This window comes from Ranitomeya imitator, chromosome 2, assembly GCF_032444005.1.
Source record: "Ranitomeya imitator isolate aRanImi1 chromosome 2, aRanImi1.pri, whole genome shotgun sequence".
NCBI classification, from domain to species: domain Eukaryota; kingdom Metazoa; phylum Chordata; class Amphibia; order Anura; family Dendrobatidae; genus Ranitomeya; species Ranitomeya imitator.
In genome coordinates this window covers 520,669,241-520,695,380 of record NC_091283.1, presented here as the reverse complement: position 1 = coordinate 520,695,380, position 26,140 = coordinate 520,669,241, and the positions used below count along the sequence as shown (strand labels likewise).

The window sequence follows — 26,140 nt, the reverse complement described above, 5'->3', positions numbered from 1 at the left end:
CAGGTTCCTCACTCCTCCTGTACCAGTTATTACTTGTATTGTTTAAGATTATTGTACTTGTTTTTATTATGTATACCCCTCCTCACATGTAAAGCGCCATGGAATAAATGGCGCTATAATAAATAATAATAATACCTCACCTGTGGGTGTGGCTATAGACTATGTAATGGAGTTTCTTTTGTTTGACACGTCAGTCTGGGTGTGGAGCTAGGCTGGAATGAGCCTGAACTGTTTTATCTGCGACACATGTCACAAAGGATGGTGACATGACTGTTAGCAACCCTGGGAATGGCACCTGGCAGAAGCCGCTCACCTGGCAGCCGCTTAGTTAAGCCCGTCCCGTGTAAGGGAGAGTCTGAGACCAGTGGTTCTCCAAGCTGGAGTATGTTTGGTTTTTTCTTTTACTTTCTGTCTCGGACTGTTTAAAGTGTCAATAAACCACAGAAGTTTGGACTGGAAGCCTGTGTGTTGCCTCATTACTGCGGCCCTACCGTTGCTCACCTGAGCCAATCCCTACAATATATTGGCCAAAATTATGTCAGATAATACTCAGTTTCTTCCTGAAAATGATTGCAAACATTCTTTGGTATTATCTTCATTTAATTTGTCTTAAATGAAAAAAAAAAAACACAAAAAGAATTGTCCTGAAGCCAAATTGGATATAATTCCACACCAAACATAAAAAAGGGGGTGGACAAAAGTATTGGCACTGTTCAAAAAAATCATGTGATGCTTCTCTAATTTGTGTAATTAACAGCACCTGTTACTTACCTGTGGCACCTAACAGGTTTTGGCAATAACTAAATCACACTTGTAGCCAGCTGACATGGATTAAAGTTGACTCAACCTCTGTCCTGTGTCCTTGTGTGTACATTGAGCATGGAAAAAAGAAAGAAGACCAAAGAACTGTCTGAGGACTTGAGAAACCAAATTGTGAGGTAGCATGAGCAATCTCAAGGCTACAAGTCCATCTCCAAAGACCTGAATGTTCCTGTGTCGACCTTGCACAGAGTCATCAAGAAGTTTAAAGCCCATGGCACTGTGGCTAACCTCCCTAGATGTGGACAGAAAAGAAAAATCGACAAGAGATTTCAACGCAAGATTGTGCGGATATTGGATAAAGAACCTCGACTAACATCTAAACAAGTTCAAGCTGTCTTGCAGTCCGAGGGTACAACAGTGTCAACCCGTACTATCCGTCGGCGTCTGAATGAAAAGGGACTGTATGGTAGGAGACCCAGGAAGACCCCACTTCTTACCCCGAGATATAAAAAAGCCAGGCTGGAGTTTGCCAAAACTTACCTGAAAAAGCCTAAAACGTTTTGGAAGAATGTTCTCTGGTCAGATGAGACAAAAGTAGAGCTTTTTGGGCAAAGGCATCAACATAAGAGTTTACAGGAGAAAAAAAAAGAGGCATTCAAAGAAAAGAACACGGTCCCTACAGTCAAACATGGCGGAGGTTCCCTGATGTTTTGTGGTTGCTTTGCTGCCTCTGGCACTGGACTGCTTGACCGTGTGCATGGCATTATGAAGTCTGAAGACTACCAACAAATTTTGCAGCATAATGTAGGGCCCATTGTAAGAAAGCTGGGTCTCCCTCAGAGGTCATGGGTCTTCCAGCAGGACAATGACCCAAAACACACTTCAAAAAGCACTAGAAAATGGTTTGAGAGAAAGCACTGGAGACTTCTAAGGTGTCCAGCAATGAGTCCAGACCTGAATCCCATACAACACCTGTGGAGAGATCTAAAAATGGCAGTTTGTCAAAGAATGGTCTAAAATTCCAGCAGAGCATTGTAAGAAACTCATTGATGGTTACCGGAAGGGGTTGGTCGCAGTTATTTTGGCTAAAGGTTGTGCAACCAAGTAATAGGCTGAGGGTGCCAATACTTTTGTCTGGCCCATTTTTGGAGTTTTGTGTGAAATGATCAATGTTTTGCTTTTTGCTTCATTCTCTTTTGTTTTTTCATTTAAGACAAATTAAATGAAAATAATACCAAAGAATTTGTGTTTGTAATCATTTTCAGGAAGAAACTGAGTATTATCTGACAGAATTGCAGGGGTGTCAATACTTTTGGCCATGACTGTATATCACAAACTTGACTTTAAACCTCTAGGAGTATTCATTATTTTAACAATCCAAACATATACCTGATTGACTACGGGTTTACTGACCCCTAACATACAGCCTAATAAGAGGCTATCAGTTTGGGTTAGGAGACTTATCCCAGGTATTGCGGTACATATTAGGATTGTGGTACATATTCGGATTGTACAATATGCCCCTGTGAACCTGGCCTTAGTAGATTTTATGGGCAAATAGATCTTACAGTATTAGGTTTTAAAATTTTATTACATTTAAAGAGTGTAAGTGCAATATACAGTTGTTTGAATTTATTATTTTTTTCCTTTTAAATGCAGGTTGTACACAAACATCTGTTCCACTAATGCGCACATCATTTAGCAGGTGAAGCAGCAGCTTAAGTAATACAGTGCAGTGATCTTCTTAATGGCCAAGCAGCTGATCTCAGGATACTCTGGTTATGTAAGGCTAAAAGGAAGGAGAAAAGATTAAAAAAAAAAAGTCAATAAAGGTGCACACATACACAAAAAAAAAAACAGCACAGATCATATACGACTTGCCATCCCCATATTATGGATTTTGCATGGATCCATTACAATTCTTAACAGATGCAATGCAGCTGTCCATAATAGACATGCGGATGTAAAAAAACAAAAAAACAAAAACTAAACACACTTTCTGAAAGGCATTCAGACAACTTTGCATATGCTATTGTAAACCAGCCTAAGCTTGTAGTGCTATATACATCTTTCTTCCATACCAAAGTAATTAGCACAACACTTTTGATCACTGAAGGGTTTTTTGGTGTTTTGTACATCAGTTTGGAGACACTTTTTTTGGACTGGCACTTGTTGGATGCTTTTATTTTTAATCTACATTGAGCAAGAAAAACATTAGCAGTTTTTGAAGCAAAAACGCTGGCGAAATGCTCAGTGACATGCTAGAAACTTTGAGCCTCCCCAATTACTTGCATTATAAAATATAGCCGAAAAAAAAACCGCCTGAAGAAAGTCAGCTGAATTCTTTTAACAGCTTAGTGTTTTGGAAACCTGAAGTGGTTAAAAGACTATCAAAAGAAAACCATATGAATAAACACGTTCTTACATGGTAATACATATATTCATTTTTTTGAGCCTTTAGTTAGTGCTTTTTCGGGTTGCTTTTACAGTAGAATCTACCACAAAAACAAAAAAACACACACACACAACTGTGTCTACATGCCCTTACATGGGGATTTTGTGGTTTTAAACATAATGTTTGAAATCAGGACACTTTTAGATGGAACTTTGAGGCAATGCCAGAAGTGGGTCTAGCCGGAAGCAGTGTAAGGCCTTATATTTTCCGTTCCTTCTGAATGTGCAAGAAGGGTACAAGCTGCACCCTAAAGAGTTTTTCACAGCTTTGTTGCAGAGCAAAAAAGCACATAACTGAAACACTGCTGTGATATGTACTCGACAATTAGGCCTGGGATACACACTGTGGTTTACAGCCAAAGATCGCCAGTTTCACTGCTATACTACAGCATAGTTTGAATGAAAGGGGGTCACTTTGCAACTCACAAGAGTCAAGCAAGTCACAAAAAGTTATAATCTGGATTTTTTCTAAGTTGAGTGACCTGGTACTTTGAGGTTCAAAATAGGACCCCCATTCACTAGCATTATGTGGTAATGCATTAGGAGCATACTGCAATATTTGGCCTTGTGACCTATGTCATGGCCAAAGTCGCCCTCTAGTTTCAGACTACAGGTTTCCTAGTGCTGTACACTAAAACAAAAGCTAGAAAACAGTATCATACCTGTCAATTAGAGAGTCTCTCATGTTTGTGGCAATGGTGCTTGGCTGAGCATCACTTAGCTTGAATACACTTTCTATGACTGACAGCTCTGTACTGGTCGTGTCCAGACCGCAGAAAGCACACCAGTCATTGACAACCATTCCTGCTGCAATCACTTCACTACCTCGATTGACTGTACCAGCCTGTCAAAAGACAATTAAAGTTAGTGTCAATTAGTGATTAGGATTTGACAGGATACATTTAACTGAATGCTCAAATTTCAAAATAAAATGTTTTAACGTTCTTTATACATACTGATTTTCACAACATGCTTTTTGAGGGTTATATTTTTGGTAATTCAATAATGAAATAAAGACAATGAAAATTATAATTTAGATTATTTATATAGTATCAGTATAAAAAAATAAAAATGGTGCCTTGTTTGTACACGCCAGAATATTCTAGATTAAACCATCTTAAAAAGTTGCTATATTTTGACGAAACATGGTGTTGTGCAAAAATTTTGCAACTTTACATATTCATGCTGCTAAAGTAGGGGGCATTTCGGCAGGAAGTGCATGTGGCAAAACTCGGCCATCTAATTGATGATCAGTTGTGGTATATAAGGTACTAGAGTAAGATTTCTGATGAGGCATGCCAGTTGTGAAATGTGCCCTGACTGATTAAGAGGCTTGCCCCCTAAGTGAACCAAGCGCCTCTTAAGCTATGTGCACACGATGCGTTTTTGCAGCTTTTTTTCCTTGCAGAAATGGTCCAAAAATGTAATGGAATCCTTATGCAAGCTTATTCAATGTCAATCCTGAAGTGTTCTGCACATGATCAGTAAATTTCCGTGCGTATTTGCAGTGCGTGTCTTTCTGCAGCATGCCAATTCTTTGTGCATTTCGGCAGCATTTCCGCACCCATTGACTTCAATTGAGTCAGTTAAATCCGCAGCAAAAACACAGGAATAAAAATGTTTGCAGATTTGCTGAGTTTGTGTTGCGTTTTACCATCTTCCTATGGTGTTTTCCACGCTGTCATGTGTGACAGCATGGAAAACAACTGCGCGGTGGTTCCTATCAGCGGTAACGCTACCGCCGGGGAGACAATCAGTTTTAAGACTGTCAGCGTGATCCCGTAGCTGTGACTGTCACCCTCAGTAACATTACCGCCAGTACTGTCGGTCACAGTGCTGCGGAATCATGCTGTCCGATGTCCGCGTGATCCTGCAGCAAAAAGCTGGCGTAGGCCGATGAGACTACTGCTTCCATCAGGCTATGTCTGCTGTCACTGATAACAGTGACAGCAGGTGCCGCTGATGGGATAGTATTATCATCTGCTGGCACCTGTGCTCACAGTTTAAGTAAAATTACATACATATTCCCATAAAAATAAAAAAATAAAAACACTCACCTTAACGCCTAATCCCCGATGCCCTTGCGTCCTAGAAATAATGTAAACTAATCCACCATATATTCCATGTGTGCCGTAGTCCACGTAATCCAGATTGTCCCACGGTGATATCACGTATAGAACAGTCACATCGGGAGATGTGACTGCTCTGCCCGGTGATACACTAACAGGAGGTAATTGCTCCCGCAGTGTATCACTGAGCTGCCGTGAGAGAGTTCACCGAAGTTCATCAGCCCGTCATCTCCGATGCTCTCACTTACAGCACCGCTGAGTGAGAACTTTCCCACGTGGCAGTGGTGCCGTAATCGAGATCACCGGAGCTGATCAGCTGATTAACTCCAGTTAACTCTCTCACTGCAGCTCAGTGCTATACACTGCGGAAGCAATTCCCTCCTGTCAGTGTATTGCCGGCTGTCTTTGAGAGCAGTCACATCACTGATGTGACTGCTCTCAAAGTGATCAGGATCATCGTGTGACAGTATGTATCATCTTCTCTGCTATAATAAATGAAATGTGGATTACATCTGCGCTGCTGCGACAAATAATAGATCCAGATATACTGTTAGGGTGTTCGGGTGGTTTATTCAACGCGTTTCGAAGCTCAAAGGCTTCTTCTTCAGGAAGTTTCCACACAAAGATCTTCTCTGCTGACAGATGAGGAATATTTGTGGTTTATTTTATTTTTGTTACAGGAAACATTGGCTTCGGTGGATTAGGCGTTTGGCAATTATGGTCTAATTAAGATTCATTAAAGGAGTGTCATTATTTCAAATAAAGGACTTTATTCTGGGTCTCTGTTTTATACAATATCACTATGGGGTTATTAATAGATAGGTGTCTTATAGACACCTCCGTATTACTAGCCTGTGGGCTTGATGTCACCTGACAATACAAAGGTGACATCAACCCCACAAATATGAACCCCACTTGCCACAGCTACTGGGCAAGTGGGAAGAGCGAGGCTAAGCGCAAAATTTGGCGCATCTTATAGATGCATCTTTTCTGGGGTGGCTGAGAGCTGATTTTGGTCTGGGAGGGGCAAATATCCATGGCCCCTTCCTAGGCTACTAATATCAGCCCACAGCTGCCTGCATATCCTTTGCTGGTTATTATTTATAAGGGTACCCCACATCATTTTTTGGGGGGGTCCTCCATTTTAATAGCCAGCAAAGGCTAAGTATACAGCTGTGAGCTGATATTAATAGCTTTGGAAGCTCCATAGATATTACCCCTTCCCAAACTATAAACATCTGCCCCCAGCTGTCGGCTTTCCATCTGCTGGTTATTAAAATTGCGAGAGCGCACATTTTTTTTTCCATTTTTTTCTTTAAAATTAACAGTTGCTGTTTAGCTACAGCCTATGTACATTCATTCTGATAACACTCCTACATAGGCTGGTGACAATGTATGGGTAGGTTTGTGTGTGTTTACTTATCAGCTTAGTAATGAGGGTGTCCAGCTGACACCTTATGACTAGGCCTGGAACTACTTGTCAATGACAGCTGCTGCTCTAATCCCATTACCCTGATACCACACTGCATCAGCATGAAAACTTGGTGTTGAGCCAAGAAATACCAACTTTTTTTTTTAATATCTTTATTTAGCTTAAAAAAAAAAAAAAAAAAGCCTTCATTGCTGTACAAAAAACGCATGCAAAAACGTGCGTTTTTGCAGTAGCCTCTCTCCTGCCTAGAGATGCAGAAACCTTGCAGAAATTTCTGCAAGAAAATACTCAACGTGTGCACATAGGCTTACTCCACCACAACCCTTCATTAAGAGTAGAATGTACTATGCCAGGCTTCATAAGTTGCGGCCACAGAGCTGTATGATGACTCAAACCTAGTGTGTACCAGTGTATGAACACAAGTGCAAGAATTGTGCGAGATATTGATGAACGATTGGATAAGGTACTGAAATACTGTGATAAAACAACTCAGTTTATGAAATCTGATACGTCTGCCTAGATGTGCTTTGAAGAGCATGCCTTAACCCCTTCATGACCCAGCCTATTTTGACCTTAAAGACCTTGCCGTTTTTTGAAATTCTGACCAGTGTCCCTTTATGAGGTAATAACTCAGGAACGCTTCAATGGATCCTAGCGGTTCTGAGATTGTTTTTTCGTGACATATTGGGCTTCATGTTAGTGGTAAATTTAGGTCAATAAATTCTGTGTTTAATTGTGATAAAAACGGAAATTTGGCGAAAATTTTGAAAATTTCGCAATTTTCACATTTTTAATTTTTATTCTGTTAAACCAGAGAGTTATGTGACACAAAATAGTTAATAAATAACATTTCCCACATGTATACTTTACATCAGCACAATTTTGGAAACAAAATTTTTTTTTGCTAGGAAGTTATAAGGGTTAAAATTTGACCAGCGATTTCTCATTTTTACAACGAAATTTACAAAACCATTTTTTTTTAGGGACCACCTCACATTTGAAGTCAGTTTGAGGGGTCTATATGGCTGAAAATACCCAAAAGTGACACCATTCTAAAAACTGCACCCCTCAAGGTGCACAAAACCACATTCAAGAAGTTTATTAACCCTTCAGGTGCTTCACAGCAGCAGAAGCAACATGGAAAGAAAAAATGAACATTTAACTTTTTACCCAATGGTAAAAGGAGAAACTGAACAACGAAAGTGGTTGTCCAATTTGTCCTGAGTACGCTGATACCTCATATGTGGGGGTAAACCACTGTTTGGGCGCACGGCAGGGCTTGGAAGGGAAGGAGCGCCATTTGACTTTTGGAATGAAAAATTGGCTGCACTCTTTAGCGGACACCATGTCACGTTTGGAGAGCCCCCGTGTGCCTAAAAATTGGAGCTCCCCCACAAGTGACCCCATTTTGGAAACTGGACCCCCCAAGGAACTTATCTAGATGCCTAGTGAGCACTTTAAACCTTCAGGTGTTTCACAAATTGATCCGTAAAAATGAAAAAGTACTTTTTTTTCACAAAAAAATTTCTTTTCGCCTCAATTTTTTCATTTTCACATGGGCAATAGGATAAAATGGATCCTAAAATTTGTTGAGCAATTTCTCCCGAGTACGCCGATACCTCATATGTGGGGGTAAACCAATGTTTGGGCACACGGCAGGGCTCGGAAGGGAAGGCGCGCCTTTTGACTTTTTGAATGGAAAATTAGCTCCAATTGTTAGCGGACACCATGTCGCGTTTGGAGCGCCCCTGTGTGCCTATGCATTGGAGCTCCCCCACAAGTGACCCCATTTTGGAAACTAGACCCCCCAAGGAACTTATCTAGATGCATACTGAGCACTTTAAAACCCCAGGTGCTTCACAGAAGTTTATAATGCAGAGCCATGAAAATAAAAAAAAAAAAATTATTTTCTCAAAAATGATTTTTTAGCCCGCAATTTTTTATTTTCCCAAGGGTAACAGGAGAAATTTGACCCCAAAAGTTATTGTCCAGTTTCTCCTGAGTACGCTGATACCCCATATGTGGGGGTAAACTACTGTTTAGGCACATGCTGGGGCTCGGAAGAGAAGTAGTGACGTTTTGAAATGCAGACTTTGATGGAATGCTCTGCGGGCGTCACGTTGCGTTTGCAGAGCCCCTGATGTGGCTAAACAGTAGAAACCCCCCACAAGTGACCCCATTTTGGAAACTAGACCCCGAAAGGAACTTATCTAGATATGTGGTAAGCACTTTGAACCCCCAAGTGCTTCACAGACGTTTACAACGCAGAGCCGTGAAAATAAAAAATCATTTTTCTTTCCTCAAAAATTATGTTTTAGCAAGCAATTTTTTATTTTCTCAAGGGTAACAGGAGAAATTGGACCCCAGTAATTGTTGCGCAGTTTGTCCTGAGTATGCTGGTACCCCATATGTGGGGGTAAACCACTGTTTGGACACACGTCGGGGCTCGGAAGTGAGGGAGCACCATTTGACTTTTTGAATACAAGATTGGCTGGAATCAATGGTGGCGCCATGTTGCGTTTGGAGACCCCCTGATGTGCCTAAACAGTGGAAACCCCTCAATTCTGACGCCAACACACCCCTAACCCTTATCCCAACTGTAGCCGTAACCCTAACCACAACCCTAATTGCAACCCAACCCTAAGGCTATGTGCCAACGTTGCGGATTCGTGTGAGATATTTCCGCACCATTTTTGAAAAATCCGCGGGTAAAAGGCACTGCGTTTTACCTGCGGATTTACCGCGGATTGCCAGGGTTTTTTGTGCGGATTTCACCTGTGGATTCCTATTGAGGAACAGGTGTAAAACGCTGCGGAATCCGCACAAAGAATTGACATGCTGCGGAAAATACAACGCAGCGTTTCCGCGTGGTATTTTCCGCACCATGGGCACAGCTGATTTGGTTTTCCATATGTTTACATGGTACTGTAAACGTGATGGAACACTGCTGCGGATCCGCAGCCAAATCCGCACCATGTGCACATAGCCTAATTCTAAAGGTATGTGCACACGCTGCGGAAAACACTGCGGATCCGCAGCAGTTTCCCATGAGTTTACAGTTCAATGTAAACCTATGGGAAACAAAAATCGCTGTACACATGCTGCAGAAAAACTGCACGGAAACGCAGCGGTTTACATTCCGCAGCATGTCACTTCTTTCTGCGGATTCCGCAGCGGTTTTACAACTGCTCCAATAGAAAATCGCAGTTGTAAAACCGCAGTGAAATGCGCAGAAAAACCGCGGTAAATCCACAGCAGTTTAGCACTGCGGATTTATCAAATCCTCTGCGGAAAAATCCGCAGAGGACCAGAATACGTGTGCACATCCCGAACCCTAACCCTACCCCTACCCCTAGTTCTTACCCCAACCTTAGTGGAAAAAAAAATTTCTTTATTTTTTTTTTTTTAATTGTCCCTACCTATGGGGGTGACAAAGGGGGGGGTCATTTACCATTTTTTTTATTTTGATCACTGAGATATAATCTATCTCAGTGATCAAAATTCACTCTGGCAGATTCGGCAGGCGCACTGCACATGCGCCCGCCATTTTGGAAGATGGCGGCGCCCAGGAAAGAAGACGGACGGACCCCGGGAGGCTCGGTAAGTATAAGGGGGGGGGAGATCAGGGCACGGGGGCGTCGGAGCACGGGGGGGTGGATCGGAGCATGGGGGGGTGGATTGGAGCACGGGGTGGGGGAATCGCTGTGCGGGGGGGGTGGATCGGAGCACGGGGGGGGGAATCGCTGTGCAGGGGAGGGGATCGGAGTGCAGGAGGGTTTGATTGGAGCACGGGGGGTGTGATTGGAGCACGGGAGGAGCGGACAGGAGGACGGGGGAGCGGAGCACAGGACGGAGGGGAGCGGAGCACAGATCGGAGGGCTGGGGGGGCGATCGGTGCACATAAGTGTTTCCAGCCATGTCCGATGATATTGCAGCATCGGCCATGGCTGGATTGCAATATTTCACCAGTTTTTTAGGTGAAATATTACAAATCGCTCTGATTGGCAGTTTCACTTTCAACAGCCAATCAGAGCGATCGTAGCCACGGGGGGGTGAAGCCACCCCCCCTGGGCTAAACTACCACTCCCCCTGTCCCTGCAGATCGGGTGAAATGGGAGTTAACCCTTTCACCCGATCTGCAGGGACGCGATCATTCTGTGACACAGCATATGCGTCACAGGTCGGATTGGCACCGACTTTCATGACGCATACGCTGTGTCACAGGTCGGGAAGGGGTTAAAAGAAGTTGTCCACTTGCAGATAGATATGAACCTTGGAGTCTCTCTTTAAATACTTTGCGTTTCCAAATGTGCTTGTGAGCGGCGCTATCGTTGTCTGCTCATCCCCATGACGTGACCCCCCAGCTGCAGCTGCCAGTGATGTCACATCAACTTTCGGAACTAGAAGCCAACCCGGCATCACTGAGGCAGGTCCCAGTCTCCCCGAATGACTGGGCTGTGTGCAGAGCTTCACCGCACATCATAGCCCAGCATCGCGCGGGCTCTCCAGCACTGCTTTCATTAACAGAGCCCAAGAAAAAAGCAAAAAGAAACTTTGTAAGAGATAAATCCACTTATCACGCTCCAAAACTGCTTAAAGGGGGTTGTCACGTCTAAAACGATGCATTCACCGGGAGAATTCATACGTCTGCATTCACACAGTGACTGCAAACTTTTCATTAAAAAAAAAAAAAAAAAAAAATCAGTCTTTGAGAGATCACATTATATATTTGATCTATAAACCTACAGGGAGAAGCTCAAGAAAAACCTAAACCAAAACCACAAAAAAAAAAAAAAACTGCCGAGACTCCCAGCTCAGAGTAAAAACTTGCCAAATTGCAGAATACAAATGACAGATAGTTTTACTCCTTATGTACACATACACAAGGACTTCCAGAAATCCTGGAACATTACCTGAAAGTGTAATTACACTTAAAAGGAACGTGCGAGGAGGATTGTGCAAAGTGACCTACAGACAGTTATGTAGAATAAATTACTTGGCACTCAAGAGAAATTCTTTGCAAGGTAAAACGTGAATAGTTCATTTATTAGGTGCATCCAGTTCCATATAAATTGAACGTTTTCGGTCTAATCAAAAGACCTTCATCAGAAAAGGTTATAAAGTACTGTAATACATGTGTGGAAAAACACAAAGGAAAACATTTTTTAGAAAATGATGCACAGAGAAATATATAGTAAAAAACAGATATGGTACACATTGCTCAATGGAGAAATGATAACTAAACAGACATCACATGTTACACGAAGAGCAGACAACAGCGGCGGTCTAAATGGATCCGACCTGGTGCTCCGTGAGTGGTGAGCTTCGTGGTGGAGATGCTAAAGGCTGTAAATGTGTAGGAAGGATAATGCAAGAGAAAAGAGGGCAAGGAGACACATCACGTCCAACTGAAAAACCGAGCGAGTGGATAGCGAATAGGCCATCCCTAAAGGATACAGGAAGTGCGGTAACCTCTATGACTAGTGGTTGACGGACTAAGGTGCACAGTGAGATGCCTGAAATATAAAACATGAACATGTAAATAATACATAATTGTCATTGTGCAGGAATAGTGCAACATGTATGGGCACACAACCCCGTAGGGAGAAGAGAGCATAAGAATGAGTAGAGGGCAAGAGAACGGACCCTGCAGTGTGACCACCTACAACCTGCAAGAATGAATAGAGAAATAGCCCAGAGTAGTAAAAGCATATACTAGAAAATTATATTATAGCTACCTGGATGATTAGGGCAATCTGATAGGGCCCATAAGGTGCCAGCAACAGAGCAGGCCTAGGGGAGGGAGGGCGCCTAGGAGGAACAAGGAGAGATAGAGGAACACCTAGCCAAAAGTTGTCTATACCAAGGTAAACCCCTATAGAGTACTAGTCACCATCCCCTTTGTTTCTACCTTTCATCCCTTTTCGAGCCTGGTACAATCTACCATTAGGAGACATTGGAATATCTTATCCAAAAGTTACCCGACAGTTCCAGAATTTAAAGCTCCATTCCTACCATGTTTTAAGCGTGCTAGAAACCTTAAGGACAGGCTGGTCAAGGCAGATATTGGCTCAGGTTCAGTGGTCCCAAAACAAACTTTTCTTCACACCCAGAAACGTGGTACTTTCCCCTGCCTCAATTGTCTACAGTGTAGTAATGTACAAAAGGGCTCCTCTGTGTTTCACCCACAAACTGGTAAGGCCATTCCTATAAAAGGTTTCTATACCTGCGAGTCCACATTCGTGGTATATCTCATCAAATGCCCATGCGGCCTAGCCTATGTAGGCGAGACCACACAAGCAGTAAGGGAAAGAGTGGCCCAACACAAATCCACCATCCGATGCAACAAGACACATCTTCCCCTCCCACACCATTTTGCCATAAAAAATCACGGTATTGCCCAACTCCGGTTTCAGGTTTTAGAACAGGTGGATATCCCTAGAAGAGGACAAAACCGTACCAGAATGCTTCAAAGAAGGGAAGCTTATTGGATTTATACGCTCCAGACCTTAGAACCAAAGGGATTAAATAGAGATTACGATATTTCAGCTTTTTTGTAATTCCTGGTTTTGTAGTCTATGTAAAGTGAGCACAACCAGGGAATGTGTTGATCGCATTTGTTTATGTCATGTTTTTAATTTTCTGTTTTACCTCTTTTCACAGAACCGCTAGTCACGTCCTGCGCACCGAGCACTGGCCCCACCCCATATGGTACAGTATCCACACTCAATGCCATTCTAGATATAGAGCATTAGTCTGGTCTCTATATCACCTGCGTGTGACCACCTTTGAGGTCTGTTCTAGACCTTCCCTCCTTTCTCTGTATTAGGTCATTTACCTCTTTATTTTGCATATACCCTGTTTGAGTTCTCCTCGTCCAGCCTCCCTTGCCCTCTCTAATTTCCCTGCGTTTGTTCTCCCTTGTAGTTTCGCCCTTCCCCCCTCTCTCCCCTCGCTGTATAGGGCCGCCTCTGGCTTTCTTTTTTAGCCTCCGGCACTCATTCTCTTGGCGCAAGCGCCCTTCAGCTCCCTTCCGTCCTTGTCTCTCTGCGCACGCGCCGCCGACCCGGTCACGTGTCTGCTATGACGCTACGGGTCAGGTGATTGCCTGGCGGCGCGCACATAAACCCGGAAGTGCCGCCAGCCAGACACCAGCCCTGGGAGTCTCACAGCCTTCGCTACACGGCGCCGGGGTCCTCCGGCTTTACAGGTACTCTCTGCCCCATTATACAGTGACGCTCGCCCTCTCTCGGCACTCCGCCTCGGCCTAGAGACTTAGTCACTCATTATATTTTCTTTTCAACAGCGCGTCTGCTCCTGCGATTTGCTCGCCCCCCACAGCGCTCGCCTTATATACCCTCTGCCTTACAGGTAATGGTGACTAGTACTCTATAGGGGTTTACCTTGGTATAGACAACTTTTGGCTAGGTGTTCCTCTATCTCTCCTTGTTCCTCCTAGGCGCCCTCCCTCCCCTAGGCCTGCTCTGTTGCTGGCACCTTATGGGCCCTATCAGATTGCCCTAATCATCCAGGTAGCTATAATATAATTTTCTAGTATATGCTTTTACTACTCTGGGCTATTTCTCTATTCATTCTTGCAGGTTGTAGGTGGTCACACTGCAGGGTCCGTTCTCTTGCCCTCTACTCATTCTTATGCTCTCTTCTCCCTACGGGGTTGTGTGCCCATACATGTTGCACTATTCCTGCACAATGACAATTATGTATTATTTACATGTTCATGTTTTATATTTCAGGCATCTCACTGTGCACCTTAGTCCGTCAACCACTAGTCATAGAGGTTACCGCACTTCCTGTATCCTTTAGGGATGGCCTATTCGCTATCCACTCGCTCGGTTTTTCAGTTGGACGTGATGTGTCTCCTTGCCCTCTTTTCTCTTGCATTATCCTTCCTACACATTTACAGCCTTTAGCATCTCCACCACGAAGCTCACCACTCACGGAGCACCAGGTCGGATCCATTTAGACTGCCGCTGTTGTCTGCTCTTCGTGTAACATGTGATGTCTGTTTAGTTATCATTTCTCCATTGAGCAATGTGTACCATATCTGTTTTTTACTATATATTTCTCTGTGCATCATTTTCTAAAAAATGTTTTCCTTTGTGTTTTTCCACACATGTATTACAGTACTTTATAACCTTTTCTGATGAAGGTCTTTTGATTAGACCGAAAACGTTCAATTTATATGGAACTGGATGCACCTAATAAATGAACTATTCACGTTTTACCTTGCAAAGAATTTCTCTTGAGTGCCAAGTAATTTATTCTACATGACTGACGGGTTGGATACCTAACTTGTGCACCTCCTACAAACCTTGAGTGCCGTGGTTTCTATCATTACGTGACCTACAGACAGTGTCAGGTTGGGATAGAGATTATAGGATAAAGATTGCTCTATTCTGAAAAGAAAATAAAACCCTTCTGCAGGCAGACGCCAGCCTGTGTAGTTGCAGCTATTGGTGATCCAATGGCTGCTACTGAGCAGGCGTCGGCAGTGCCACCTTTGTAGAGAACAAACAAAAAAATTCTCTCCTCCAAAGGAAAAAAAAAAAGATTAAGAAACCACCACAAGACAGATTTCATCAGCCAAGGTATTTTTAATCAGTGTAAAGGAGCCGACCTGACACTGTAGGTTACTGTGCACAATCCTGCTGACAAGGAAAACAGTCATGTCACAAACCGCTATAAACTTTTACATATGGTGTTAATCTGCAGGTTAATAGCATTCTAACGCTGTGCAGCCCCAGCACTGAAAGACTGGATACTGGGAGGAAAAACTTAATTCCTCTCGGCAGCCTCAAGCTTTCAGTCATAGTGGTGCTGCCGGCACAGCTACAGTCACCGCTCAGTACACAGTGAGCGACCGCTGTAACTGAGCTGCCAGCACTGACTTGCAGTGGATCTGTGCAGAGTCAGCCATCAGTCAGTGGCGAGGAATGGTTAGAGCCGCTGCTCACTATGTTCTGACTAAAGACTGCAGCAGAGCTGGCCACGCCTGTATGACTGACAGCTGGAGTAATAAAGTTCATGTCCTCATGGTAGCCAGTCTTTCAGTGCGGCATTACAATGCTATTAACTTGCAGATAAGCACCATAGAATTACGGTAGGTTATTAGCGTTTGGGAACATGGCAGGTTCCCTTTAACAGGGAATAGGTCATCAGGTTTTTGCCACCTAAAATGACATAAGCATGACATGGGGACAGAGACCCCAATTCCAGTGACATGTTACTTGCTAGGCTGCTTGCTGTACTTTTCATAATCTCCTGCTGGTAAAACAGGGAAAACTAGTAAACCTCATGCCAAGTAGTCCTCCATATTCATAAGCTGTGTATAACCCCGCCCCACCACGGACTGGCAGCTTTCTGTACACTGTGCATAGGCAGAAATCTGCCAATAATGTGTGGCTGGGGTTATAATGAACTCATAACTGGTACATCAGTAGCAGATAAAACTACAGCAAGAAATCCAGTAAATGACTCCGCTGGAACAAGGGTCTCTGTTAGTGATAAGTGTACTAGGAAATAGCGTTCTCAAAGTATCGTGGGTGCTTGAGTAATATGTTCCAAGTCCCCGCAGCTCCACGATTTGCGGCTGTTAGCCAATCCCCGTATGTGCTGTGGCTGTTCAATTATTGTCTAATAATGCAGCCACGGAGCCTCAAATATGCTGCTCTCAGATGGGGGTAGCAAAATCCTGGCAAGACTCCCTTTAAATATATATGGCAATTTACCATTAACCCCTTCATGACCAGGGGATTTTTCGTTTTTCCGTGTTCGTTTTTCGCTCCCCTCCTTCCCAGAGCCATAACTTTTTTATTTTTCCGTCAATTTGGCCATGTGAGGGCTTATTTTTTGCGGGACGAGTTGTACTTTTGAACGACATCATTGGTTTTAGCATGTCGTGTACTAGAAAACGGGAAAAAAATTCCAAGTGCGGTGAAATTGCAAAAAAAGTGCAATCCCACACTTGTTTTTTGTTTGGCTTTTTTGCTAGGTTCACTAAATGCTAAAACTGACCTGCCATTATGATTCTCCAGGTCATTACGAGTTCATAGACACCAAACATGACTAGGTTATTTTTTATCTAAGTGGTGAAAAAAAATTCCAAACTTTGCTAAAAAAAAAAAAAAAAAATTGCGCCATTTTCCGATACTCGTAGCGTCTCCATTTTTCGTGATCTGGGGTCGGTTGAGGGCTTATTTTTTGCGTGCCGAGATGACGTTTTTAATGATAGCATTTCGGTGCAGATACGTTCTTTTGATCGCCCGTTATTGCATTTTAATGCAATGTCGCGGCGACCAAAAAAACGTAATTCTGGCGTTTCGAATTTTTTTCCCGCTACGCTGTTTAGCGATCAGGTTAATACTTTTTTTTAATTGATAGATCGGGCGATTCTGAGCGCGGCGATACCAAATATGCGTAGATTTGATATTTTTTTTATTGATTTATTTCGATTGGGGTGAAAGGGGGGTGATTTAAACTTTTATGTTTTTTTTATTTTTTTCACATTTTTTTAAACTTTTTTTTTTTTACTTTTGCCATGCTTCAATAGCCTCCATGAGAGGCTAGCAGGCATAGCACGATCGGCTCTGCTACATAGCAGCGATCTGCTGATCGCTGCTATGTAGCAGAATTGCACGTGTGCTGTGAGCGCCGACCACAGGGTGGCGCTCACAGCGACGGGCAATCAGTAACCATAGAGGTCTCAAGGACCTCTATGGTTACCATTCACAAGCATCGCCGACCCCCGATCATGTGACGGGGTCGGCGATGACGTCATTTCCGGCCGCCCGGCCGGAAGCGGTAGTTAAATGCCGCTGTCTGCGTTTGACAGCGGCATTTAACTAGTTAATAGGTGCGGGCAGATCGCGATTCTACTGTTCAAAACAGCTGACATGTCCCGGCTTTGGTGCGGACTCACCGCGGAGCCCTGCATCAAAGCAGGGGAGCCGGCATCGGACGGTATAGTACGTCCGATGCCGGTAAGGGGTTAAAGTAACAAGCACATTTACTTTGGAAAAGCAAACTTGAGGGAAAAGAACAAAAGTCCCAGGCTGTGGAATCTGAATGCCAAATTTGACTACCATTTTTTTCCCCACATACCCTTATCTATATGTTCAAAATTACTAAACTTTCCAAAATTCCCCAGTAGGTAGCGCTAAACGGGTTGCACTAACGCAATATGAACCTAGCCTAAGAAGCAAGCTTTTATATAGCGTTTTGAAGTAGCATTCATTCTTATCTTATTTTACTTACCACTAAGGGGACTTGGAGTAATGATGACAACTCATCCTGGTCTTCTATTGATGTTTTGGGATGAACCAAACCCCCCTGATTACTAAAGGCACAGTAACTGCCAACAAGAACTTGCTCAGCAACTGTCTGCCTGAAAACCTCTACTTTCAGAACGTCTGCTAGTATCTCCTCTGTCTCCTGAAACACAAAAAGAAAATAAAGAGCAGGGATTATAGAAAGTACATTATTCTATGTTATCCTTGTGTCTTGTCTTACATTTTACAGAAGGGAAGAAGAATTTGATGGATCAATGATGAACCATTTGTAACAAAACATTAGGTTAGGGCCAAACAGCGTGATCGGCCACAGTAGGCGACAACTTTCCCACTGCAATGACCAAATTACATACTAATTTGTAGAAAAATTGTGCAGCAATTGACCCACCATGGTTGGCCAGCGCTTTGGCCACCCTATCCATCAGGTCAGTTGTTTTTTTTTTGTCACCAATTTTGTCACCAATAGCAGGCAGTATATGATCACTTCTATGAAACGTGCCTCACTGGTAAGGCCAACCTTACAGTTTGGGGAGCACCACTGTTATCGCTGGCCACAATGAGTGGAGGCGACAGCAACAGTAAAACAGACCGGAATAAGTCCAGAATAGGTGTGTGTGTGGAAATACGAAACTGGAGGAGACTTGAAAAGGCAAGTATAGGGTTCTTTTGTTGGTTTAAAAAAAGATTCCTCTTAAAGAGATATTCTCTGTTTTGGACAGTACAGATAGAGAACGGTCTACTGCTTGGGACTAGGAAACGGCATCATCAGATTCATGCTGTGCAATAGCAGCCGATAAGTCTCACTGCAAGATACTTTGAAAAGCCATCCTGGGACTAGGTGTCTCATGTAAGACATATCCCCGGTGGCTTGTCCTTGTTCTTTGCCTGGCAGGGAGACACGTTAGCCACTGGTGCTGGGCAGGGAGAAGATTGCACGGACATGCCTTGGGTCTAGACAGCGTAGACACAGTGCCTGTCCGGCTTATCAAAGGCAACATGCCTAAAGACCAAGAGAATTTAAAGAAATGTTTACAGTAGATATTAAAAAACAAACAGCACATACCCGGTCAAGATCGGGGTGTACAAGGGCTACGTAGTCATTACAAGCCATCACATTCCCCAAAGCGGAAAGTCTCTCCTCAACCCTCTGGATTCGTACAGAGTCCGGTAAGCTGTTTCTGATGTGCTGGAGTTCTTGATCTGTTGTGTTGTTTGGGACTAGAAGGCCATTTCGGTTTCCTACATAAAATGTGAACACAAATTCAAAGCTAAAAAAGAAAAGAAATAACCTATAGACTATTTAATGTTTAGGTCATATCTTTATGCTCCTTACAAGCAGCTCAAAGAAATTTCAGACAAATATGGTGTTACAGTGAGGGTTTTTATCAGAATTTGCCTTCCATTTTCCATAAATACTTTGTTAAAGGGGTCGAGAAGAAAAGTCTGCAGTCACTTTATGCCGAATCATTAAAGTGTGCAATGTGCACATTGTCATGATTACCCTGTACTCCCCATGCGAGTGCATGGTTACGTGACTGCATGTATATGATATGTACTCGCAGCCACATAGCAATTAGATTTTTCTGCACTTCTCTCAATAGGACACAGAAAGAAAGGGATAAGAGTCTAGTCAGCATGATGTGCCCGCAAACACACAGATCGCATACATGCAGTCACTCGACCACCCACTTACATGAGGAAATACAGAGAAATCATGACAGTGTCTGCATCGCACACTGTCACGATTCAGCAGTCTGTTGTCACACGGTTAAGGTACCGTCACACTGAACGATATCGCTAGCGATCCGTGACGTTGCAGCGTCCTGGCTAGCGATATCGTTCAGTTTGACAGGCAGCAGCGATCTGGATCCTGCTGTGCCATCGTTGGTCGGTGCAGAAAGTCCAGAACTTTATTTCGTCGCTGGACTCCCTGCAGACATCGCTGAATCGGCGTGTGTGACGCCGATTCAGCGATGTCTTCACTGGTAACCAGGGTAAACATCGGGTTACTAAGCGCAGGGCCACGCTTAGTAACCCGATGTTTACCCTGGTTACCAGCGTAAAAGTAAAAAAAAAACAAACACTACATACTTACCTTCCGCTGTCTGTCCCCCAGCGCTGTGCTTCTCTGCACTGTGAGCGCCGGCCGGAAAGCAGAGCACAGCGATGACATCACCACTGTGCTTTCCGGCTGGCGATCACAGTCAGTGCAGGAAAGCACAGCGCCGGGGGACAGACAGCGGAAGGTAAGTATGTAGTGTTTTTTTTTTTTTACTTTTACGCTGGTAACCAGGGTAAACATCGGGTTACTAAGCGCGGCCCTGCGCTTAGTAACCCGATGTTTACCCTGGTTACCAGGGGACCGGCATCGTTGGTCGCTGGAGAGCTGTCTGTGTGACAGCTCTCCAGCGACCAAACAGAGATGCTGCAGCGATCAGGATTGTTGTCTGGATCGCTGCAGCGTCGCTAAATGTGACGGTACCTTTACTGCAGACCTTTCTTTTTAACTTGGAAAACCTCTTTAAACAGATGTAGTCTTTTCTGGAACTAATACGGTTTGCATATCCTTTGGATAAGGCTTCTATATCAGATCATTCGGGGGTCATCAATGTTACACACCTAGAAACCCCCTTTAGGATTTATACAGGCTGCAGCCAAACAGCAGTGTGACCTGTTGGCATTTAGTCGGCACATACAGATCAATTGCGTGGTGGATTATCTGAACATCTGCAAGTGTCATAGGCTTGATTGATGTCTGATGCCTATCCACCTGGACAATGTAAAGCATTTTGGGGGCAGTGTGAACTGTAGTCTGCAACATTACAAGAGGGATCACAAAACAAACATTTTAAAACTAACATCTCTTTATAGAAACTGCTGTATGCCATGTCATGGTTGTGATCTGTACACACCTACACACATCCTTCCAATAATTCTGCATCCAGCTATTGACGCACGCACCACTGGTATGGTCTCGGAGAGCTCTCCTTCAAATACACTGCAAGAAAAATTAAAGCAGGATTGTTTGTGCAGTATAGAACATTAACATGAATTAAATCTAAATCCTGGTAATATGTATTCTTCTCAGTTATGTATTTTTCAAAAACTTTCCTGTCCTACGGAGAAGCCTGCATGTGGCCCCCAGACATAGGTATAAGCGAAACGCGCATCAGAGTACTGGGCAGTGTTGGTTCTTCTGTGCATGATTGCACATGGTGGGTGTAGGGGTGTGACTGATATCTTCACTATGCGGACGGTAATGCAGGGGGTCTGCTGACTACCTAGGTGAAAACTAAGTGATTTATTTATGTAGCATTGGCTGTTCATATAGGTTTACAAGGACTCTATGTTATAGCCATACCCATGTTATTAATTCTAGTTTGATTGACCATTTATGGTCAATCACGCGGTTTTTAATCTTGCCACACTGCATATTTTTAGGGCTTTATTTATGGTTTTTATCTTCTGCAATTGTGTTTTTAGTGTATGTTCATAAAGTATAATAAATTTTGTCATAAAGACTAATATAATTTATATTATATTTGGTGGTAATTATAGGACCAAATGCTGTTTCTGGGCCCCTATGATAATTGAACTGAATTATTTTGATTATAGGCTTAGTTTTCCAGTTTTGGCTAGTATCAAAAAGAAAGTACGGTAGCTTTATTTGAAGCATGACACCAAAAAGTCCAAAAAACCCATGCTTAAAAAAAAAAAACGCACACAAACGCAATGAAAAGAAATAATCAAGTAACCCAATTTAAACATTAGGTGCAGAGATTCTACATCATCAAAAAGCTCATTGGGGGGGAGGGGGGGGGACGTAGCCTGAAGGGGTTGTCCAGTACATTTATACTAATGACCTGTTCCAATGATAAACATTATTAGTTGGGGCCCAGCACCCTACCGATCAGCTGTAATCACCTGCAGTGGCCGAATGCAGTGCACGGCGCACACCACCAATGCTCCATACGCAGTTTAGTAGCCATTGCCTAATCTCACAGATTAGCTCCTGATGAAAAGAATAAGCTGATATATGCATAGCCCTGTAGGAGCCACTAAACAGTATGTAAAAATGCGATTCAGCTCCTATGCAATGTTTTTGTCAGACTGCCGGACATTATAGCTGCTAATCAGTGTGGGTGTCGAGAGCCCACCAGCTGTCTGATATTGCTAAACTATTACAATCATAGGTCAATAGTATAAAGGTACTGAACCTCCCCTTGACAAAGTGACAAGGTAAGAACCAGCCACTAGGAGAATGGTCCCCACTAGTGATGAGCAATCCCTGCACGTGTCGCGGCTGCCGAACTGTAATGTAATAATTACCATTTATCTATTACAAGTTCTGTGGCGGTGTCCGCCCCACACTGCCTGTATGTACAAGATGCAGTCACCAGTGACGTTTTCTCCTAAGGTTCTGCTCAAACATGTCAGAGCCTTTCCCAATATATACCTCAGACTGCAGTTTCTACCATATATTATGGGCCACTATACGGCAACGTATCATGTTAAAGGGAACCTGTCACCAGAAAAATGCTATTAACCTGCAGATATGGGGTTAATCTGCAGGTTAATGGCATTACTAACCTACCCGGTGCCCAAACTTACCCGAACAATGCATAGAGAAAATTAACTTTATTGCCCCCAGCAGCGTTCCAGGTTCCGTCACCGCTCCAAGTATACAGAGCGGCAGATGTAACCACGCACCGGGACCTAAGTGACACTGACTCCACATTGGCGCCGGCAACATGGTTACAGATGCCGCTCTGTATATTCAGCGCAGTGACTGAACCCGGAGAATGGCGCTGGGGTGGTTTTTTTCTTTTTTTACACAAACGTTGAATTTTTCTTCATTACATAAATAAGAAAGAACATATACATGTTTGGTATTTGCGAACTTGTAATGGCCTGGAGAATCATAATGGCAGGTCAGGTTTAGCATTTAGTACAACTAAACGGTTGGTGAAACGGTAGACAACTCTGCATTGCCCAGAAAGCACAGAGAAGCGCAGGGAGAGGAGACATGGGGTGTCCGGGAAACTTCCCAACTCTTTCAGGAGGTATCACTGTTTACCAAGCATATCTTCCATATATTGTGAGGCAGTAAGTACGGCCAATGGAGATCTCTGCATGTGTGAGGTCATGTCTTGTGGATAGGGCCCACACCGGGGAAACCGGGACCTGCTGTGTCCGCTGCATAGAGCCCAGCTGCCAGCTACGTTCTACAGACAGCACCAACCTACATGCAGCTACCTGACCAGGCACTGATCACAGCCAGCCTCTCAGGCTGTGTGCACACGTTCAGGATTTTTCACGATAAAGCCGCAAAAAAAAAAAAGAGCATACATTAAGCATCCTATTATTAGAATGCAATTCGCATTTTTTTGTGCTCATGTTGCTTTTTTTTCCGCAGCGGAATCGCATTCTGGAAAAAACGCAGCATGTTCATTCTTTGTGGGGAATCATGGGGATTCCGCACACATAGGAATGCATTGATCCGCTTACTTTCCGCATGTGGCTATGCCCACTATGTGGGAAGTAAGCGGATCATGTGCGGTTGGTACCCAGGGTGGAGGAGAGGAGACTCCTTCAGGCCTGGGAACCATATAATTGTTTAAAAAAAAAAAAAAAGAATTGAAATAAAAAAAAATCATGATATTCTCACCTTCCAGCGCCCCCGCTCCTCGCGATGCTTCCGTTCCCAGTGATGCTTTGTGGCAATGACCTGTGATGGCGTGCGGTCTCGCGTCATGCTACGTCATATGGGGTCATTGCCGCTAGGCATTACTGGAAGCGCAAGCATCGTGAGGAGCTGGAAGGTGAGAATATCATGATTTTTTTTATTATTTTTAACATTACAGTATATCTTTTTACTATTGACACTGCAGAGGCAGCATCAATAGTAAATAGTTGGTCACACTTGTCAAACACTGTGTTTGACAATTGTGACCAACCTGTCAAGTTTTCCAAGCGATGCTACAGATCGCGGGGAAAACGCTAGCATTCTGTAAGCTAATAACGCTTGTAAAACGCTAGTGTTTAGCGGGAAAACGCATGCCAATTCCGCATGTGATGTACCCACGGCAGGAGATGCGGAATTGGCGCGGAGATTCTGCAATGTGTGCACTTACAAGAACGTAATAGCAACCGTCTATCAATTAACAATATTCAATATAGAACCAAATGTGTGCACTTAGCCTTAATTATCTCGGGACGGACTAAACTGCATATTGGGATGATGGGATGAGGGGATGATGGGCTGCAATACTAGACTCCACCACTAGATGGCAGCACATTTTACAAATGCAGCCCAGGAAATTACTTCTTGTAATATAGCAAGAAGGGAATATGAGTATAACTATTGTTCTGTATGGGGATTATGGGTGAAATACCACAAATACACATGTCCAGTAACATACTTCATCTACTTCTGATAGGAATATGGGTATATCTATTGTTCTGTATGGGGATTATGGGTGAAATATCACAAATACACATGTCCAGTAACATACTTCATCTACTTCTGATAGGAATATGGGTATAATTATTGTTCTGTATGGGGATTATGGGTGAAATATCACAAATACACATGCTCAGGAACATACTTCATCTACTTCTGCTAGGAATATGGGTATAATTATTGTTCTGTATGGGGATTATGGGTGAAATATCACAAATACACATGCCCAGGAACATACTTCATCTACTTCTGATAGGAATATGGGTATATCTATTGTTCTGTATGGGGATTATGGGTGAAATATCACAAATACACATGTCCAGTAACATACTTCATCTACTTCTGATAGGAATATGGGTATATCTATTGTTCTGTATGGGGATTATGGGTGAAATATCACAAATACACATGTCCAGTAACATACTTCATCTACTTCTGATAGGAATATGGGTATATCTATTGTTCTGTATGGGGATTATGGGTGAAATATCACAAATACACATGCCCAGGAACATATTTCATCTACTTCTGATAGGAATATGGGTATAATTATTGTTCTGTATGGGGATTATGGGTGAAATATCACAAATACACATGCTCAGGAACATACTTCATCTACTTCTGCTAGGAATATGGGTATAATTATTGTTCTGTATGGGGATTATGGGTGAAATATCACAAATACACATGCCCAGGAACATATTTCATCTACTTCTGATAGGAATATGGGTATAATTATTATTCTGTATGGGGATTATGGGTAAAATATCACAAATACACATGCCCAGGAACATATTTCATCTACTTATGATAGGAATATGGGTATAATTATTGTTCTGTATGGGGATTATGGATGAAATATCACAAATACACATGCCCAGGAACATACTTCATCTACTTCTGATAGGAATATGGGTATAATTATTGTTCTGTATGGGGATAATGGGTGAAATATCACAAATACACATGCCCAGGAACATATTTCATCTACTTCTGATAGGAATATGGGTATAATTATTGTTCTGTATGGGGATTATGGGTGAAATATCACAAATACACATGCCCAGGAACATATTTCATCTACTTCTGATAGGAATATGGGTATAATTATTGTTCTGTATGGGGATTATGGGTGAAATATCACAAATACACATGCCCAGGAACATACTTCATCTACTTCTGGTAGGAATATGGGTATAATTATTGTTCTGTATGGGGATTATGGGTGAAATATCACAAATACACATGCCCAGGAACATATTTCATCTACTTCTGAAAGGAATATGGGTATAACTATTGTTCTGTATGGGGATTATGGGTGAAATATCACAAATACACATGCCCAGGAACATACTTTATCTACTTCTGATAGGAATATGGGTATAATTATTGTTCTGTATGGGGATTATGGGTGAAATATCACAAATACACATGCCCAGGAACATATTTCATCTACTTCTGATAGGAATATGGGTATAACTATTGTGCTGTATGGGGATTATGGGTGAAATACCACAAATACACATGCCCAGGAACATACTTCATCTACTTCTGATAGGAATATGAGTATAATTATTGTTCTGTATGGGGATTATGGGTGAAATACCACAAATACACATGCCCAGGAACATATTTCATCTACTTCTGATAG

The 26,140-nt window shown here is 42.9% G+C and overlaps 1 protein-coding gene across 1 annotated transcript; it reads right to left on the bottom strand.

Moving 5' to 3' along the window:
* Positions 1-2,334: 2,334 nt before the first annotated feature.
* LOC138664798 (eukaryotic translation initiation factor 6-like) lies at positions 2,335-21,042 on the bottom strand. The gene is made up of 5 exons (XM_069751772.1): positions 20,939-21,042; positions 19,090-19,265; positions 17,992-18,168; positions 3,879-4,060; positions 2,335-2,551 (listed from the first exon to the last, which is right to left on the bottom strand). The coding sequence occupies exons 1-5, from the start codon at positions 20,946-20,948 to the stop codon at positions 2,542-2,544; spliced, it is 555 nt and encodes a 184-aa protein (XP_069607873.1). The 5' UTR covers positions 20,949-21,042; the 3' UTR covers positions 2,335-2,541.
* Positions 21,043-26,140: the final 5,098 nt, after the last annotated feature.

Excerpts from the sequence above, each read along its gene's own strand:
- LOC138664798 (XM_069751772.1), bottom strand. Across the intron at positions 18,169-19,089 it reads TACACCCCGATCTTGACCGG|GAGACAGAGGAGATACTAGC; the intron begins GTATGTGCTGTT and ends TTTGTGTTTCAG. Across the intron at positions 4,061-17,991 it reads TACTCCAAGTCCCCTTAGTG|GCTGGTACAGTCAATCGAGG; the intron begins GTAAGTAAAATA and ends GTCTTTTGACAG.